A 19882-nucleotide genomic window follows, 5' to 3' on the forward strand; every position below is an offset into this window, starting at 1 on the left:
TCTCTCTCTCCCCCTCTCTCTCTCTCCCTCTCATCTCACCCTCTCTCTCTAAAATATATATATATATATATATATATATTTATAAATTAGACACGGTTTTAATGTAGGAGTTGAATTCAAACAAGAATTAAAGGTAATACACACTACACACCTAAATGTAAAAGTTCTCTAAATATTTAATATATTTTGCTTAGATCTATAAATCAATTTTTTTTAGATGTCATACTCAGGCTTAATTTTCAATCTTTAGTTTGTAAGACATTGTTACGTTTCTTAAAATGTAATTTGTTTTTGAGATAGCCAAAGTATGATAATTCCAAGTATTTTCAATTACATTCAACGAGACCAAAAGACAAATTACTGCATCTAGTTATAAGGTTTTATGAAATTTTACGAAGTAAATTGTAATCTTTTACCAAAAATTTACAAAGTGTTTTTTGTTTGTTTTTTCTTCTTTTTATAAAAATAATAAATATCTGACTTCTAATACCGCAGATGTTTACCGATATAGCTTGTTATTAGCTTAGCATTTTTACCTCCAGTGACATATTTTTTAGTCTACTATTAGTATCGTTTATTATACTGGTGATAAAATTAAATTTTTTTCGTTGGCTCCGATATCGTTAGTTCCATGAGAATTATTCAAATATCATCGTATCTCATTATACTGAAACATTTTTTTTTTTACTATAAAACGGCATTACAACATAAATATACAGGTTTTCCGGGATTTGTTGACCAAGGTTAAGAGACCGATTCGGGACATCAAAATAAACCAAAACATCCATAAGGTTAAATGCTCTATCTCGCTTCATTTTCTTCCCGTCCGCCATTTTTTGTTTTTTCAATAAATATTTGTATCTTAAGAATAGATTGACGTATTTTAATGAGATTTGGTTTAGGTATTTTCAACAAAATCTTAAAACAAGTTTGGAAATCTTACCTCTGAAAATTACAAAATGGCGGTTTTAATCATTAGTAATCATTAGCTTTGTAAATATTAGTTTTGTCGAATTATGTTTTATCAGATAAAATGTTAAGTTTTTTTAATTATCGACATAATGACGACTCATTTGTTGAAATAGGTCGATAAACAGCCGAGATAAATGACTGAAATTGTATGGAAGTGCTTCACAGAAATTATGCAATCTGACAATTTTGTGCCTGTTTTCACTTCCTTCACTAATTAAAATAAAAATAATTCATATTATTACTAAGTGAAAACAGGTACAAAATTATTACGGGGACACTCTGCATGTTTTGAGTACTTTTTCTAATGAGTGAAGGAACGGATTAATAAATCTCAACAGACCTTTAACATGTTAACTAAACGTTTCCATAGCCTTTGTAAAGTATTGTTAGTTTAGATTGAATATATAAAACTATATCAGGAAGATCTCTTTTTAATGTAGAAATTTTTGTTACTAATCGTTTAAATATGAAAAAAACAATCAAAATTATTTCGTTGATTTTTAAAGCTTAAAAATCAACGAAATGATTATCGTTGATTTTTATTGTTATAGACTGTTATTAAACTGTTGATTTGTTTCCCCTCGAGTTGAATTATTTCTGATGTACGTATATTACTATTTAATTAATAATTTTATTAATTTACTTATATGCTTTTATCTTACTTTTCGAAAGAAATATATGATAGATCTAATTAATAATAATAATCATTTATTACTCGGGAGGTTTTTCTGTTATACAAAAAAAAAAATGTTGTGATTTCATCATTACTGTTAGAATAACATACGCTGCATTCCATCATAATTTAAGTTATTAATTGGATACGTGAAACTATGTTGCTCAGTGAGATAACGGGATTTCAATTTAAAATTGCAGGAAGCCTATGAGTATCATAACAGAAAATTGTTTCTCGCTTGCTGTTATAATTTTGTTAACTTTCCGTCGTGCTTTATAGCTTACTTAGACGATGACAATTGTTTTATTGTAAAATGTGTCAAGACAATTCACTCCCCTCTCCTTTATGGAAACAACAGAGTAATATATATATATATATATATATATGTAACGCGGTGAACGGAATGGAGACGCTGTGACGTAAGAGCGTAATTGGCTCAAGGCCACTTAATATCAGCGACGACAGAGACGATGTCGACAACCATAGGCAACATTTAGTTAGAGCTAAGCTAGCGAGGCATCGAAAAGAAAAAGAAAGATAAAGCGCGAGAAAGAGCGACCGATTATGAGTGAGACGTCTGCGAGCAACAAACAGTAACGTGGGGTCGAATTTATTGAATGTTTAATGCGATAAAAACCTAAGCTATTTATTGGAGCCGGTCGCAGTGTTGTATGAATGAACGCAGTTAAAAGCCAAGGATTGTTATGACAATTGATATACGTCATCAGGCAAACGGACTTAGCCCTTTGGCCTACATCTTGTCCGTTAAAATCGACCTTTAACATATTCGCGCAACTGCGACCTAGCGTTTTAGTTTAATATTTAGTTTGTTTATTTATTTTTTATTTAGAGTTAAGAAATCTAGCACAACTAATTTGAGAGATCGCTTACATATGTGTTTTCATGAATCGTTGAAAACGGACCCTTCTCCAGTTTTATCCTGGAAGCGCGAATGTGATTTTTTAGAAATCCGTATAATTTTAATTACGGTAAACAGTGATCCAGAATTTACAGGAAGAGTGCTTAATTGAATAAATATGTAATATTTTTTCATATAAACCGTAATGTTTTTGTTTCTTTTGTAAAATTTATTTTTCAGGTGGATCTTACTAAATACCCGGCAACACTGTAGGAATAGTTTTGTTTTTGTTATTTCATTTTATGCAGAAAAAAATTCTGTAATTTTGAATACTTTTTGATATAATTTAATATTTGAAAACCTTTTAAGCGAATGACGATTAGGAAAGAATTCAATAGATTTATAGTATGAAGAAAAGCGTTTTTGGTATTCCAAATTTTACCACACTGCTAGAATTTACTAGGAATCATATAGAAGACTCTAGGATGCTTTAAAAAGAAAAAAAAAACAGTAAGATTTAAAACATATTGTTCTAATTATTTGTACACAATTAGAAAAAGCAATAAAAAAGAAACACACCAAGTTGATTAAATGATCAAGAGGAAAATAAAGGTAAAAAATAGTCCTGCAAATCGCGGGAAACGGGATTTTACTGTAATCTAAATTCTTGTGAGGTCTACCACACACTTGCGAGTGTGAAGAACGCTCAGTGTTTATTCAGTCGGATATTTCCATATGTTCAGAGATGAACGAAGATGTAGCTGTTTAATATCTGACGAAGAAAATATTTATTGTAGTATTTATTTAATCTGGCCAACACAAAATTTTACTAGTAATGAGATCCTGGGTAAAAAATATAAAGATACTCTACTACTGATTTCCGGAAATGTGAATGGGGCGGATGTCGATTACTTGGAGAAGTCAGAGCGGGGTCCTGGATGAGTTTTTTCCATGATAGTAGGCGATTATATTATATGAAATTTGAATTTTCATATCAACACCTCGAAATCTTTATCAAACGGTTTTCAGTTGTTTTTGCGACTACCTTCAGTGATTGTCGCTGCCGGCGGTTTTCTTTCTAATCAGACAATCACCTATTAAAACTCAATCGATCTTTTATTCCAAGGCAACAAAACTCTTCTAAGTGAACCAAAACTATGCGAACAACTATTTTCATATTAAACAAAATACAGCTGAAATTGAACTTTACTGACGATCACACGCAATAGACCATCATCATCATCATAAAACCTCACCGTCATAAAAAACAACAAAAACATACTTTCAAAATATACAAAAAAACCAGCAATCATTCACAACACTTAAATCATGAATACCATCTACTTTTAGAAATATCAGTCACAGATTGTTCAACCACACCCACATCACCTGGATAACCACGCAGAAAAGATCATTATAAAGTGAACATATCAGCGCACTCATTGACATACTCCTACACAAAATAAATGAAAAAAAAAAAAAAAAAAATTCATGACAGATTTAAAAACTCTGGTTACAATATACTATTCAGAACAACAAACAGATCATTATCCTAGCACAATAAAAAAATAAAAACATTCGATTCCCATGAAGTAAACTAAAACTGGAATAAACTACATTGTAGCGATTGTACAATGATTCTACAGCGGTCAGACAGGATGTAATTTAACATAAAACTCCATTAACACGGTCAATATTTGCTAACTTAGGATTGGGGAAAGGTTTCTTCGTGTTTTAATAAAAAAGTAAAACAGTCTTTTTTATATTTCAAATAAAGTTTATTAAACTAAATACGTTCCGTTTTGATCAATCGCCTTTTATAATTTTTGGGGTAAAATCGTAATCCTATCGCTGTAGAACATCTTTGTTTTCTGGACCAAAAATTGAAGCCCGCTTTATGCTGTTAAGATCGAAACAAATGGAGGTCTAACGGGTGATCATTGTACGGTCGATCAAACTTCTTAGCCAAGCTCTCAATTTTTGACGGATCAGCAAAAATGTGTGAGATCTGGCGTTGTCGTGATGGAAGACGATAACTTTTCTACCGATAAATTCTGGTCGTTTTATATCGATTTCTTGGCGTAATCTATCCTGGTGTTGTAAGTTTTACCGGGCAGCAGCAGCATGATGAACAAATTCTTTTCAAACCCCGTATACGTACACAAAACGTGACTTTTCTTGTCAATTCTGGGTTTGCCACCGTTTGCCGAGCTTCACCTTACTTTGGCCGTGATCTTTTTCTACATTATTATCGTGTGACCATTTTAAAATCGTTATCCATTTTTCATCGCCCGTAATGAGCCGTTTCAAAAACGGTTCTATTTCGTCCCGTTTTAGCAATGGAAATTCGATCGGTTAAATTTTCATTGTTAAATCATGTGGCAACCAAACATTATGTTTTTTGTATATAAGCTTCTTCAAACGGTTTAAAACTGGATTGCGATCTTTCAGGCTTAAAGAAATTTTCCCTTATGCTTTTTACCGCTAATAGTTTTTATTTTTAATGCCCTTAAAACTACACTTAAGTCGAGATAGATTACAAAACGGCTGACCAAAGTTAGTTGACCCTCTCAACACTTAAAAAAGCACCACCCGTGGTGTTACAAAAGACACACGCGTGAGCGCTCGCACAATCAGAACGCGTCCAATTTTTTTCTATTTTTTATTTCCGGGAACGCCGTCTAGAATTGATGTCAAATAAAAACCAAAAAACGTGACTGAGGGAGCCGTTGTCCGTGGAATATTTGACGATTATGAAATTGAAGGATTACGGAAAGAAGTGATTGGTTATGAAAATTCTAGTTTACGAAAGTAGTTTTTGAAAACTTTATTACATCGTCTTGGTGTTAAAAACAAATTTATAATTGTAGTAATGAGGACCCACTGGGTTGGTCTAGTGGTGAACGCGTCTCCGCAAATCAGATTTCGAAGTCGAGAATTCCAATGTTCAAATCCTAGTAAAGGCAGTTACTTTTATACGGATTTGAATTCTAGATCGTAGATACCGGTGTTCTTTGGTGGTTGGGTTTTCAATTAATCACACATCTCAGGGAATGGTCGAACTGAGATTGTACAAGAATACACTTCACTTACACTCACACACATCATACTCTGAAGTAGTACATGAAGGTGATTCCCGGAGGCTAAACAGGGAAAAAATTATAATAATGAAAACTTCCTTTTTTATCATTTTTGACTCTATTTTCTTTACGATTCTCTCAACAGTTATATCGAATATATATACCATATTCGCCGTCATAATACTATTTTTATTCTGATCTGTACATAATAATACATTATGCAGATCACGTCAAGAATTATGCGTGGTTTGCTGATTGATACAAAAAAGGAAATTCCCCAACATTTATCTGGATAGTTCGGCAAAAATCATGATATAATTTTGATCAGAGTGACCAACAAGAAATTCAGATTTAATTTTTTAGTTGTTAAAATCTTTATTAATATACAGGGTTATCATAAATGAATGGTGCGGTTTCAGTAATTCATAGGAAGATTGTAGGGAAATTTCTAGATGTTATATTAGTATCCCTGAAAGCCTCCAACCCAAAATTTTGTTTATCAGCAGTTGTAACCACAACGTCAGTTCTTATATTGTTGTTGCGGTGAGTTTAGCGAGTTACTATGTTCTTGGATAAAGACAAAGCAAAGTGTGTTTTATTGATGGCTGAATAAAAATCTGTAATTTTAGTTCAACGTGCGTTTCGACGTGAATTCGGAAGAGATCAGCCACACAAAAATAACATAACACGTTGATTCAAACGATTCGAAGAAACCGGATCGGTTAAAAAACAGAAATCAACCAGACCAAGTGTACCAGATGAAACGGTTGAACTAATTAGACAATCGGCAATTAGAAGTCCTGGGAAGTCCATCCCCCGTCGATTTAGGTATTCCAAAATCAACAGTTCACAAAGTTTTACATAAAAAACTGAAATTAGACTCTTATAAAATTCAGATACTGCAGGAATTGAAACCCGATGATGGTGTAAAACGTTACAATTTCGCTGTTGAAATGTCGGTGTCTTTTTCGTTACTGATATCAATATTGTTAATGTCCCGTTGCTGGTCTATTTTTTCCATGATTTCATCGAATGTTTCAGTTTTGACCAGAATTGCATGTTTTTTTTTTTAATAAAATTTCGAAACGTACGAATTTCTTCTTTATGTTCATTCATTTTTAGACGCAATAAATTAACTAATATAATCATAACGTTTCTGAAAATACACGCTAACGTCATTTTTCAAAAGCACGCAAGTATTGCCAGATTCGTTTAATATTACCAGGAATATGCGATCGGAAAGCCACCTACCAGACAATAAGAAGTAAAATGTTCACCAGCCCCAATAAAATCCAGCACCGCAGTGATTTTCAATTATGGCTGATACAGGATCTGTAATATATCGTAAGAAAAAATCTTTCCTACTCCTTAAGTTATCATCTTCATATTTTACTGTGGACGATTGTCGAATATACGTAATTTTTCTAAAAACTTGTTTTTATTATTTGCGTCTTTTTAACAATAATTTGAGTTAACCGGTTACCATTTTTGCCCAATAGTCATTAGATCCCTTTTATGTAGTTAAATTTTATAATTTTAAAGTTTTTTAGTCAATCTACTAAATAAACTATAGTACTATTATAGTAAACTACAGTAGCGGTTCATCGGAAGAAAATATTTCTGATAAGTTTCCTTCGGTCTTTAAGTATATAACAGAAGTAAACTTTACATCAAAGAAACAACAAAAATTCATAGAAATTTTAAAATAACGAATGTTAAATAGTAGCGTGATATATATCTTATGTTGAAACTAAAATTCTGATAAAGTAGTTGTGTGGACTTTCCTGTTGATGGGATTCCAATATCCAATATCGTGTTTCAATTTTAACGTGGTAAAAATACTTTTTATGAAAGTTTCCAGTAACAAAAACATTAAAAATGTTATCCACACTCTTAAATTTTTGTTCGTGGGCAGAGATATCGCTTTGATCGGTTTAAGATTCGTGTTATCTTTATTTTCTTGAAATACGTTTTATCTACAAAATCAATAAAAGAGGAATGCAGATAAGTTGTGATCCCTAGAAATTAACCCACCGGGTTGGTCTAGTGGTGAACGCGTCTTCCCAGATCAGCTGATTTGGAAGTCGAGAGTTTCAGCGTTCAAGTCCCAGTAAAGTCAGTTATTTTTACACGGATTTGAATACTAAATCGTGGATACCGGTGTTCTTTGGTGGTTGGGTTTCAATTAACCACACATCTCAGGAACGGTCATCATCCTCTGAAGTATTATCTGAAAGGTAATTACCGGAGTCTAAACAGGAAAAAGAAAGATCCGTAGGAATTGGAGGTTAAAATGTTTTTAAATAGATTTACACTTTTATTTGGGATTGCCTACAACAATATTTATTTCCATTCTTTGCTTTTATTTTTTGTTCCTGTTCTATTATCCTGGCTAAAAATAGTTGTTTTATATTGTTTCATATTTTATACACACTTTTTCCATACTGATTATTGTTGAAATGTCGAAACGGTCGACCTAGGTTTAAATTTTTTGTGCACTTTTTGGAAGTTTTGATATTACTCGTTAGAATATCTTAGTAAATTGAAAAACAAAGTTACCTGCAAAAAAGTTTCGTTTGGTGGATACAGGCTTAAGGAAATTTTTCCCTTATGCTTTTTACCGCTAATAGTTTTTATTTTTAATGCCCTTAAAACTACACTTAAGTCGAGATAGATTACAAAACGGCTGACCAAAGTTAGTTGACCCTCTCAACACTTAAAAAAGCACCACCCGTGGTGTTACAAAAGACACACGCGTGAGCGCTCGCACAATCAGAACGCGTCCAATTTTTTTTCTATTTTTTATTTCCGGGAACGCCGTCTAGAATTGATGTCAAATAAAAACCAAAAAACGTGACTGAGGGAGCCGTTGTCCGTGGAATATTTGACGATTATGAAATTGAAGGATTACGGAAAGAAGTGATTGGTTATGAAAATTCTAGTTTACGAAAGTAGTTTTTGAAAACTTTATTACATCGTCTTGGTGTTAAAAACAAATTTATAATTGTAGTAATGAGGACCCACTGGGTTGGTCTAGTGGTGAACGCGTCTCCGCAAATCAGATTTCGAAGTCGAGAATTCCATTGTTCAAATCCTAGTAAAGGCAGTTACTTTTATACGGATTTGAATTGTAGATCATAGATACCGGTGTTCTTTGGTGGTTGGGTTTTCAATTAATCACACATCTCAGGGAATGGTCGAACTGAGATTGTACAAGAATACACTTCACTTACACTCACACACATCATACTCTGAAGTAGTACATGAAGGTGATTCCCGGAGGCTAAACAGGGAAAAAATTATAATAATGAAAACTTCCTTTTTTATCATTTTTGACTCTATTTTCTTTACGATTCTCTCAACAGTTATATCGAATATATATACCATATTCGCCGTCATAATACTATTTTTATTCTGATCTGTACATAATAATACATTATGCAGATCACGTCAAGAATTATGCGTGGTTTGCTGATTGATACAAAAAAGGAAATTCTCCAACATTTATCTGGATAGTTCGGCAAAAATCATGATATAATTTTGATCAGAGTGACCAACAAGAAATTCAGATTTAATTTTTTAGTTGTTAAAATCTTTATTAATATACAGGGTTATCATAAATGAATGGTGCGGTTTCAGTAATTCATAGGAAGATTGTAGGGAAATTTCTAGATGTTATATTAGTATCCCTGAAAGCCTCCAACCCAAAATTTTGTTTATCAGCAGTTGTAACCACAACGTCAGTTCTTGTATTGTTGTTGCGGTGAGTTTAGTGAGTTACTATGTTCTCGGATAAAGACAAAGCAAAGTGTGTTTTATTGATGGCTGAATTAAAATCTGTAATTTTAGTTCAACGTGCGTTTCGACGTGAATTCGGAAGAGATCCACCACACAAAAATAACATAACACGTTAATTCAAACGATTCGAAGAAACCGGATCGGTTAAAAAACATAAATCAACCAGACCAAGTGTACCAGACGAAACGGTTGAACTAATTAGACAATCGGCAATTAGAAGTCCTGGGAAGTCCATCCCCCGTCGAATTAGGTATTCCAAAATCAACAGTTCACAAAGTTTTACATAAAAAACTGAAATTAGACTCTTATAAAATCCAGATACTGCAGGAATTGAAACCCGATGATGGTGTAAAACGTTACAATTTCGCTGTTGAAATGTCGGACAGAATAAGTGAAAACGAATCATTTTTAGATGATATAATTTTTACAGACGAAGCTACATTCCACGTGAACGGATGCGTTAACAGACACAATTCACGAATATGGGGCTCTGAAAACCCACACGCAATTATTAAGAAACAACGCGATTCGCCTAACGTAAATGTTTGGTGTGGTATGATGAAAAATCGTGTAATAGGGCCTTTCTTCTTTGCTGAAAAACAATTAATGGAGTTCTGTATCTTGACATGTTAACCGATTATTGCTTTCCTCAGCCGGATGAACTCGAAAACATTCATCGACTTCATTTCCAACAAGATGGTGCTCCCCCGCACTTCGATGCATCGGTCACGGACGCTTTGAACGAAAAATTTGGAGATCGATGGATAGGCCGGCAAGGACCCGTACTTTGGCCTCCAAGGAGTTCAGACCTGATACCTTGCGATTTTTTCTTGTGGGGGTACATCAAAAGCGTTGTTTATACGCAAAAAATTCGCGACCTAAACCGCTTAAAAAACAGGATTAATGAAGCGATGACAACCGTTAACGAAGAAATGTTAACTAATGTTTGGAGAGAAGTCGAGTATCTACTTCGACATTTGTCGAGCGACTAAGGGCGCACATATTGAAATTTATTAATTATGTAAAAAAATGTTTGAGACGACAAATTTGAAAAATAAAAAAAAATAAACTGTAAGTAATTCTGCTTTAATTTAAACCATGTTCAAAACCGCACCATTCTTTTATAATAACCCTGTATATTGAAATGTTAACATAAGTACAAAATAAATTACTACTCAGAAGAAGTTAATTAATATTATAAGATGTACGTTAAAGAAGCAGAAAATTCTAAGGTATTTTTTCGGATTTTCGTAATTAGTATGATTTTACAAGCTCATCGATAGACCAATATTATTAATTTCGTGAAAAAAAAAAACAGATTCGTGGGAAGATCCTTTAAAAGGATTGGTAATTTATTAAAATCGGTAACGGAAACATAATAAAGTGTTTGCTCATAGCTGAATATCCTGAGTAAAATAGGAATGTTGTGTGGTTTCTTAATGGATGTTCTTATTTTTAAAAATAAGCGATTATATTTGTGTGCCTACGTAAAGAAAGAGGGTTACTATTTATTTATTTTATATCACTACTTATAAACGGTAGATTAAGGTAAATTAATTATAATTTTCTTTAGTAATTATTAATTTTTTTTGATGTGTTTAAAATTTTCACGATATTAATTTTTAAGCTTTTTTTTGTTTCAGTGGCAACGGACGTCTAGCTACTTGGGGAGCTGTTGTTGGGTTCATAGTTATGATGTCTTTGGATGTTGGATTAGGGTAGTCCATAATTTTAGTCTGTATTTTATTTTGTTTTTTAAATTCTACAGACTGTGGAAGAGTTTTATGAATAGTATTAAAAATAAATAAAAATAGGTGTGATATCATTTAAATTATTTTATTATTATTATTATTATTATTCATAGCTTAATTATGTTTAATATTTATTTTGCAATCGCAAATAAAATATGTAAAACATATGGTTAAGTATGATATGCTACGGGTTTTTATTTGTGCGTGATAATATATTTTTGTTTGCCTTAGTCTTAATTCTACTTTAATTTCTTATTAAATGTATTTTAAAAATTATTTTAACCAAACAGAGGATTATCATGCGCTTATGTATTAATTACAAGTTGGATTTGTTTTATACTAAATCTGTAAACCTTTTTATATGTAATTATAATAGTAAATTGTTTTTTATTCCTTTAGTAAAATAATCGTATATTATTCGCTTAAATTTTCCAATACTTGTTGATGTACTCTATTGATGTTGAATTTGTTCTTTTAAACGTTTATTTTTTTGTTAGATAAAAATTTTTCACAGTCTTCATTTTACGGATTTAAAAAACTACTTAAATGAATTTAATCGCATACATTGGAATTTATAGAAATTTAATTGTAGCAGTGATGCAGATAATTACGTAATAGAAAATAAATATACAACTTTTATTATGCTTTATAAAACTACACAGCGACCGTATTAAGTCGGCAAAGATTTTCAACTAAGTTGTACTAGTATTTTAATTTTGTTGTATTCGTTGATGTTAAAACTAAAAAAATTGTATGTTATATATAATATTCCCCTATCATTACCCAATTTTCTATTAAAGTTATATATAATTTTAAAACACGTAATTTTTTTATCTTAAAATAGAAATATATCATTCAAGCCTACTGTTTTTTTTTTTTAATGGAATTATATTTATTTTTTAATTCCTTGTAGGCTAACAATTTCATGATGAAAAGGTACACTAATATTTTACTTTATTACATCGATCAGAGTCTTTCTAATATTTGTGATAAAATTTAATACTTTTAAGATGTAAAAGGCATCAGTGTAAGTGCAATGATTCTTCTCAATACAATCTGTTATTATGGTGAACTTAAATTGAATTCAAACAGATTTTTCAAAAAAAAATTTACTTGATAATTTTTTCCACATATAGAAATTTTTGATCGAGTCAAATGTTGTTTATCCCTAAGATAATTTAGATTTTTATTTACAATACTTCTTGATTTTTTTTCGCTTAAGTCTTATGCAGTTTAATAATCATTCAATAAACGTTATGATCTAGTTTGGTTATTATCCGTGAAAATAGCTAAAATTATATACGAATCTGTATTTATTTTACTATAAATATTTTGTAGATAACTTATGATATTTTCAGTCTGTAGTATTCCAATACTAAGTAAAACGAATAAAAAACAACCTTCAAGAGTAACAAAGTTAAAAACGTAACCGGTATGATTGTTTGTCCTGCAATAGGGAGACGTATTGCCGTACACAGTATATGAAAGCATAGAACGACAGTGTTTTTAAATTCTCGCAGATATGCTTCCATTTCATATTTTCCGCCATTAATGTAGAAACTAGACAGATTTCGGGAAAGCGCAGTTTTTTTTATATTGTTAGTACAGTATTTTAAATGTAGTGATTTTAAACTCGTCTAGTGATCTGTAGAAGTAAGCACGGTTTTTTTTTTATATTGTTAGTACAGTATTTTATTTTTGGTCGTTGCGGGCTAGTTAATGAGATTCCTGAATACAATTTGCTGAACAAATCAAGTAATTATTTTTTATTTTTAAACTTTTGTTTTAAAAGGAATTAATTTTTAAACTCTGTCTAGATTAATCAGAATTTTCGGTATATATATATATAAAACCTAAACGGTCGAATTCCTAATAATTATCTCTAGTTTCGATAAGATTTATTTAAAATACGTAATAGTTTTTTTATTTTGTTAGTTTATAAAATAGTAATAAATATTTTCTTGCCTTTTTTTTAACAAAAACGTACTTACATCTATTTTTTTAAATTTATTATAGCACAACTTATCGAAATAAATAAGTTCTATGTACTTAGCGAGTGAATAAAAATTAACTTTATATTATCGTTTTAATTTATAATAGGTAATAATTATTAAAATCTGAAAATGTACCGCAATTGTATACTTAACATTTTTTTTTAATTTTTATTATTGGTGGATAATAATTTTTATCTAAAAAAGATTTTGTCAAATTGATTAATTCGTACCATACAGTCGCAAAAAAAATTAAATAAGTAAAATTATTGTCAGTCGTAATTATTGAGTCGTAGTTAAGTTATGCAAAAAGTAAAACAAGACTATAAAAGTCCTCTTCTAATAGCAATAACTGGTGCATAGTCTGAAAGAAATTGCAGTTCGGCTGAGCTGCAATTAGGAAATGTATAGTGGAAATAAAGAAAATGAGTGCATCGCTATACATTATATTGTATTCGTACGAACGTATTTTTTCCTCTGTGTAAATTATTTAGAGATTTGATTTTGTTAGTGTTATATTACCATTTCCATTAGTTCCATCCTTTAGCTGCTATATTATCATGTTCAATTTTACAACTTTTGGGAATAAAAGCCGGAATTTTATAAAAACTATATTTTCCATTTTTCAGTGTAAAAATTCAAAAAAAAAAGCTAAAAGATCGGTAGAATTGGACTCTAAAGTCTTTTTTTTTTTTTTTTAATATGATACAATGAAGGGTGAAATTACTTTTTTTTGGAAAAATATGGCAATCATTGTAGCATACAAAAGTTATAATAATTTGTCGAGTAATAAAGCTTTAACATTGCTTATAAAGAGACGTAATCTGTGCAGGTTGATATAACTGAGATTTCTTAAGTCAACATTGTCAAAAAAATTGTTCGAATACCTTTTATCTCGCCTCGTTTTTCTCCTCATCAGGAATTAATTTAATTCATGCAAGTCGTTCGTGATATTATCTGGGTCCTTCATTTTGGAATAACATGTCGTAGCGTCTGCGACTTCTAATTTTTCTGATTATTCATCGGTTATGTACTGCTATAAAAATATTGATTTAATTAAGTTTTGTTATGCTTAATGTCAATAAACCGATAGTGTCTTAATTAGAGGGGTTACCTTTTAGAAAATAATTCTAAAAATTTTCTTTTCTCCCCTCAAAATTTATCACAAGTTTTGTGAATTGTATAGTTTAGTGAGCTGCAAGATAAAAGCTTTATCGTTATTCATTTTAAATCGTGTTCAAAATATAAGAAAGAAATAATTTTAAAATCGCATTCAGCGAAATCATTGAAGTTGAAATACTTTTAGAATTTTATATCACAATTAACGAAAATTTACTAATTAAATTTTTGATTAGCTATCTAAAATGATTTTGTCATATTTATATAAAGAAGATAACTTATCCCTACCAAAGGCTGCTAGAAAAAAACTATCTGAATATTGTTTTTGTTAATCAATTTTTTGCCGTAACTAAATTCTTTGTGATATTTACGTTTAGTGATAACATATATATGAATGTTTAATGTTACATAGGTTCATTATTGAATTTTTTTACTGTATTTATAACCAATTACACAGTGAAACTTCTTTGTAAAGTCAGTTTTTGCAGACCGCATTTAATGGACTCTGTCAGAATACAGTTAGTTAATAAATACAGCCTACATCCCCACACATTCGAGACTTTAATTCTCCGATTAAAAAAAAAAAGTTCTTTTCTATATAGTTAGTTGGCACTATATATAAAGAATTGCTTGTACATTGTGTAGTACGTACCATTATTATATAAAGACATATTTTTTCGTTTGTTCCCGATAACTGTGAAAACTTCTCGCTCAATCATTACGAAATTTTAACTACAGCTTTCTTATTACCCCCGAATGTTTACACCGTTCAAATCTAATTACTAAAAAAAGAAATCTAAATTATAGATTTAAAGTTAACATCATTGTCGATGTTAATATTGACATTTTCATAGTTATTATGCGATTTATTAAATCTAATGCCGTTGCCTGTAAAAGATCATTATGTAATGGGAATAACGGCCATTTTACTTACTTATCAAGTGAAAAGTTGTTAACGCAAATTAACATATTCTATCCGGTGAGTTGTGAATAGCGAAACACTCTGTTCTGAAACCAGCAGCCCGTACATAATTATTAAAAAAACTATGTCCTATTTTTTAAGTTCTATACACATATACCAAGGGCGGAGCTACGATGGGGTATGCTATTTTTTTATACTTTGTATAGGATGCTACAGAGCGTTCGGAAAATGTTGTGCACTGAAATTGTGAAAGTGTAATGACGAGACTTTCTTAATTATTACTTCGTGTTTTTATTTCATTATTTTATAGAAACGGATATTACAGTAAAACTGGAATATTTTATTAAAGGTGTTGAAAATGACCTCCTCCAACATCATTACAATACTGCTCACGTTTCATTTTGTTTTCAAACACTTTAACCGGCTGATGTACCGGAATGTCTCGTACGATGCCGTTATTGTGGTTTTTAGTTCGTCGATCTGTTACGATACACTGCTTGTTTCGTTGCCTTCGTCCCATAGAAAGACCTATGGAATTTTATTCAATAAAACTTTTAAACCGTTGACAATAATTTAGTCTTTTGGCATGATCTGTAGGTTTCAGTTCTTGAAAATACATTACTTTGTAGGAGAAAAGTTTCAGTTCTTTTTTTACAGCTTTAGGTCCGGTAGCAAGTCCGATATCTTGCTGCTGTGCTAACTTACGCATTAATTTTGATGGACTTCCGGCCATAGCATCTGAAATATCAAGTAGTTTCTGTTCGTTTAGTTTAGGTGGTCTTCAACGGAGCCTGTTGCCCGAAATCTTTCAATAAGAGTTCGAACCGCATTGCGGTGAAGAACAGAGTGTTTCGACATTTTTCAGAATACTTGTGCTTCAGTTTGCTTGTCATCTTCACGAAAGACTTGTTCAACGAGAAAATGCGTACCTCTACAGAAAGAACTATTACGTTTATCGCAACTATTGATTCCGATGAACAAAACAACACGATACGTACCACCTTCCGTCCCAACACAACATTACTGAGCAATGCCCAATGAACGCACAGGGCAACCAACCTAACGCCAAAAAAACAGAACGCGCCTCATAATTCTAAAGCGTATTGCACAGCGAATTTCCGAACGTTCTGTACTTTTCAGTTTTTATGCGTGCTGTAAGGTTTCAGAGACGTTAGGCTTATTTGCTTATTAGTAAAACACTTTTAAAAACAATTGCTACAAAATTAAAACAGTAGTTAAGAATTAAGAACTTTATATATTAGTTTGTATTTAAAAGAAATTTCATTTTAACTTAAAATAAAAATCATTTAATTTTTTTGCTCGTAAAATGTACATGTAAAACGTAAAATTATTTTTGAAAAATCTTTACCAAACTGTCAATAATAAAAATCGTATTAAAAAGTTGTTTGAATTATAGGTGTTTATCCAAATGAAAAATTATGTTTTGAAAAATGTTATTTTTGTGCTCTTTTTAAAGAATTTTCACTGTGTATTTTATCTATATATGTTTGCAATATTTACCTAATTACAATAGATAAGACAAGATGTGAGCTGTTGTTTTCTAATATTCAAATTTCTTTTTGAAGTCTGGTGGCAGCAATTTTCAAAACCTATTCTATTTTCCGAGTAAAATCTTTTAAATATGAAAATCGTACTTATTAAATTTGTCTTGTTTGTTGATAGCCGTTTAGGCGATTTAGTTAAGGACAACATTACAAACAACATTTTACAATATTCCTTCATCATTTCATTGTGTTTCATTCTTTTTTCCGACCACTTCAGCTTAATTCGTGTTTTTTTTTTATTTTAGCTTCATTACCTTCCAGTTTTTTTGTTTTTTTTTATAATAATGTCCGTATTTCTTCTTCAGAGACCTGTTTTTCTTTCATGTCTTTTCTAAGTTATGAAACCAAGATAAATTATTTTTTCTGTTATACAATTTTAGTAATTATTACTTGATCTTTATCCATTTTTTATAAGATGCTAGTAAAACATTTTTTTTTTTTTTTTTTATAGGATCGATAAGTTTTTGATCTATTTCGGAATATTTTCTATTTTCCAGATTTCATTGTTTTGTGGGTCTCAAAATTTTTCTTTCTTTTTATTATTATTTTTCTATTTCTGCTCTACTATTTAGGTTTATAACTTTCGGATTTAATTAATATTTTATAATATATTATTTTTGTGCTCATGGAGAATTTTTTGTTAAAGATCCCTTTAGTTATTCCTGACGCTTTCTCCATTTTCCCCGTTATTTTATGAGTTTAAGCATTTTGTTGGATTGTTTCTTCTAAATATTTAAGTTTTTCAACTCTGGATTTTTTCAAAGTTTGAGTCGAAAGAATTCGGCGTATTTTATATATTTGTATTTTTTTACAAAAAAATACAATGTTTGATGCTTTTCTGTTCCTTAAGTTCCTGTGCTAGTCTTTTATCTTCATTATATTTCCTACATCTACATCCTCAATTATCTGTTATTATATATCTGTTATTTTATAATTTTTGTCATCGGCTAATGTTTTTTCACCCTTTTCACATCTATATACGGAATAACTAAATTTAAAAGTCTTGATTTAGTTCGTCTGTTTGCAAGATTTTACAGTTAAGAGTTAACTCTTCATTTCAAACTTTATCAGCTCGTCAAATGTTCTACATTCATCTATAATAGTTATTTCAAAATCCTCTTTTCTTTTCTTTTCTAATTTCCCTGTCCATGTTTCTGCGCCACAGTCCGCACAATATCCTTTTTCCTTTACATATTAGCAAACTTACTCGTATTTTTTGTATAAAAACTATTCTTTTAATATTTATCTTTTCAGCCGTCGTTTATAAATTGATCGCTACTAAATATTACAGAGCATTCATCTCTAGTTCTTATATTCTTAATGTAATGATTGATCGTGATCTCTCTTAGATTGATCGTGTAAATTACGTTTTAAATATAATAAATTCTTGTAATTTCTGGCATACTCTTCTATCTTAATATTTAATTCCTCGTTATCTTCCATTTTATCATATTATTTTTCTTTAATTATTATTATTATATATATTTTTTCTTAATAGTTTAATTATTTATCTAACAAATATTCTACAACAATTTAATACCGAGGATTACTGGCGTCTGCTGACACCCAACAGACAACAGACCAAATTAGGTGGTTAGTTACTCCCACTTTTTTTATGAGCATCATCCTACAGCTCATGTCTCGTCTCATCAGCTTTACTTATTACACACTATGCAATTATTAAACTTAATTTACCGTTCAATAATGTTTTTTTTTACCTATAAAATTTTCAGAAATTATTAATTATTTAAATACTTAAGTATGGTTTTAAGTATAATTATGAGAGTATTTATATATATTTACAACATCCGAATATTATATAATTAATACCAAATATTAGATTTAGAATTTTCATTCATACTAGTTAGCCCATATTACTTTTTCTTTTTTTTTTTTTTTTAGATAAATTATATTTTGTTGGGCATTATTATCAAATCATTATTGAAACAGAACTTTTTTGTGATTTTGTTTGATAATAATATTTATTATTTATAAATTATTTTTTCCTTTTAAAAAAAATAAATAAATAATAAATAATTATTAGTTCAGTATTGTTTAAATAATTATAGTAGGTTTATTTAAATTTATTATTGTTACTTTGTAATTTATATTGATGCAGTGACTGATAAAATGATATTTACAGTTTATTATTTATTATAATAATTATACAAATAATATAATTACTAGCTAAATAAATTTTATTATAATAAACGTTAATTTTTATTAAATTGTTTTAATTATGTATTTTTGTTTTTTGTTTCTTTTGACAGTATCATTCAGATTATTATTTAAGCTACCTGTAACGACGATTTTATACCTCAACTGGAGTACCTCAAGATTCAGTACTTGTTCCACATTTATTTCGTATATATTTATATATACGGCTGGAGTTCATCACTACTAAAAATGAGTTTGAGATTTACAGACTCATTTACAAAATTTGGATGACTATATGAACTATCAAAATATAACCGAATAATTTTTTGAAGTCATTACAAACACATTAAATTGATATTTGGCGTGTACATTATTCTCCCATTACGTTGTCGGTTTATATATACATAAATATATGTGTATATATATATATATATATATATTTTATAAAGCTCGTGGTAGTAAACTTTATTGGAACTTAATCAAACAGTTTATTGCTCTGTTTGGGAAAAAACCAACAACAATTTTGGTTCCGTTAAGAACAAGATACCTACTGTTTCATTATCAGTAATTATTTTGCTGCTTATGAAATGACATGCACTTGCAAGAATTTTTGGTTATCTCCTAACTCAAAAGAATTTTGATCATAAGTATTTCATCTTACACTATGAAATATATTTCTTTTAAAATTGTAATTTTTGTAAAAAAAATTTCTGCAAAGATTTTTTTTAATTTCATTTGATGGATTGAAAATTAACATTTAAAATTATTTTGTTAAATATTACAATGGCTGCAGATATCATTAAATAGTTATGACTACATTTCAGGTTAGAGAAAACCACTTTTAACGCGAAAGTTAATAAAATTAAGGTATATGTAATCTCGGTAGCTTCTCGGCCTTTCATCCGGAGGTCCCGGGTTCGAATCCCGTTTCAGGCATGGCATTTTCACACACGCTACAAATCATTCATCTTATCCTCTGAAGCAGTATCTATCGG

The 19882-nt window shown here is 30.1% G+C and overlaps 1 protein-coding gene across 4 annotated transcripts in view; it reads left to right on the forward strand.

The window, feature by feature from the left end:
- Nucleotides 1–19232, forward strand: part of Zip48C (Zinc/iron regulated transporter-related protein 48C) — a 454634-nt gene extending 435402 nt beyond the window's left edge. For 2 of the 4 annotated variants that reach the window (XM_075369163.1, XM_075369161.1), the window contains 2 exons: nucleotides 11026–11100; nucleotides 19001–19232. In XM_075369163.1, the coding sequence (XP_075225278.1) occupies nucleotides 11026–11100; nucleotides 19001–19022 (97 nt within the window). In that variant the 3' untranslated portion in view covers nucleotides 19023–19232. Of the gene's footprint in view, nucleotides 1–11025; nucleotides 11197–19000 lie in introns of all 4 variants that reach the window. The other 2 variants (XR_012756805.1, XM_075369162.1) reach the window with 2 other exon arrangements.
- Nucleotides 19233–19882: the final 650 nt, after the last annotated feature.

This window comes from Lycorma delicatula, chromosome 6, assembly GCF_047948215.1.
Source record: "Lycorma delicatula isolate Av1 chromosome 6, ASM4794821v1, whole genome shotgun sequence".
Lineage (NCBI taxonomy): Eukaryota > Metazoa > Arthropoda > Insecta > Hemiptera > Fulgoridae > Lycorma > Lycorma delicatula.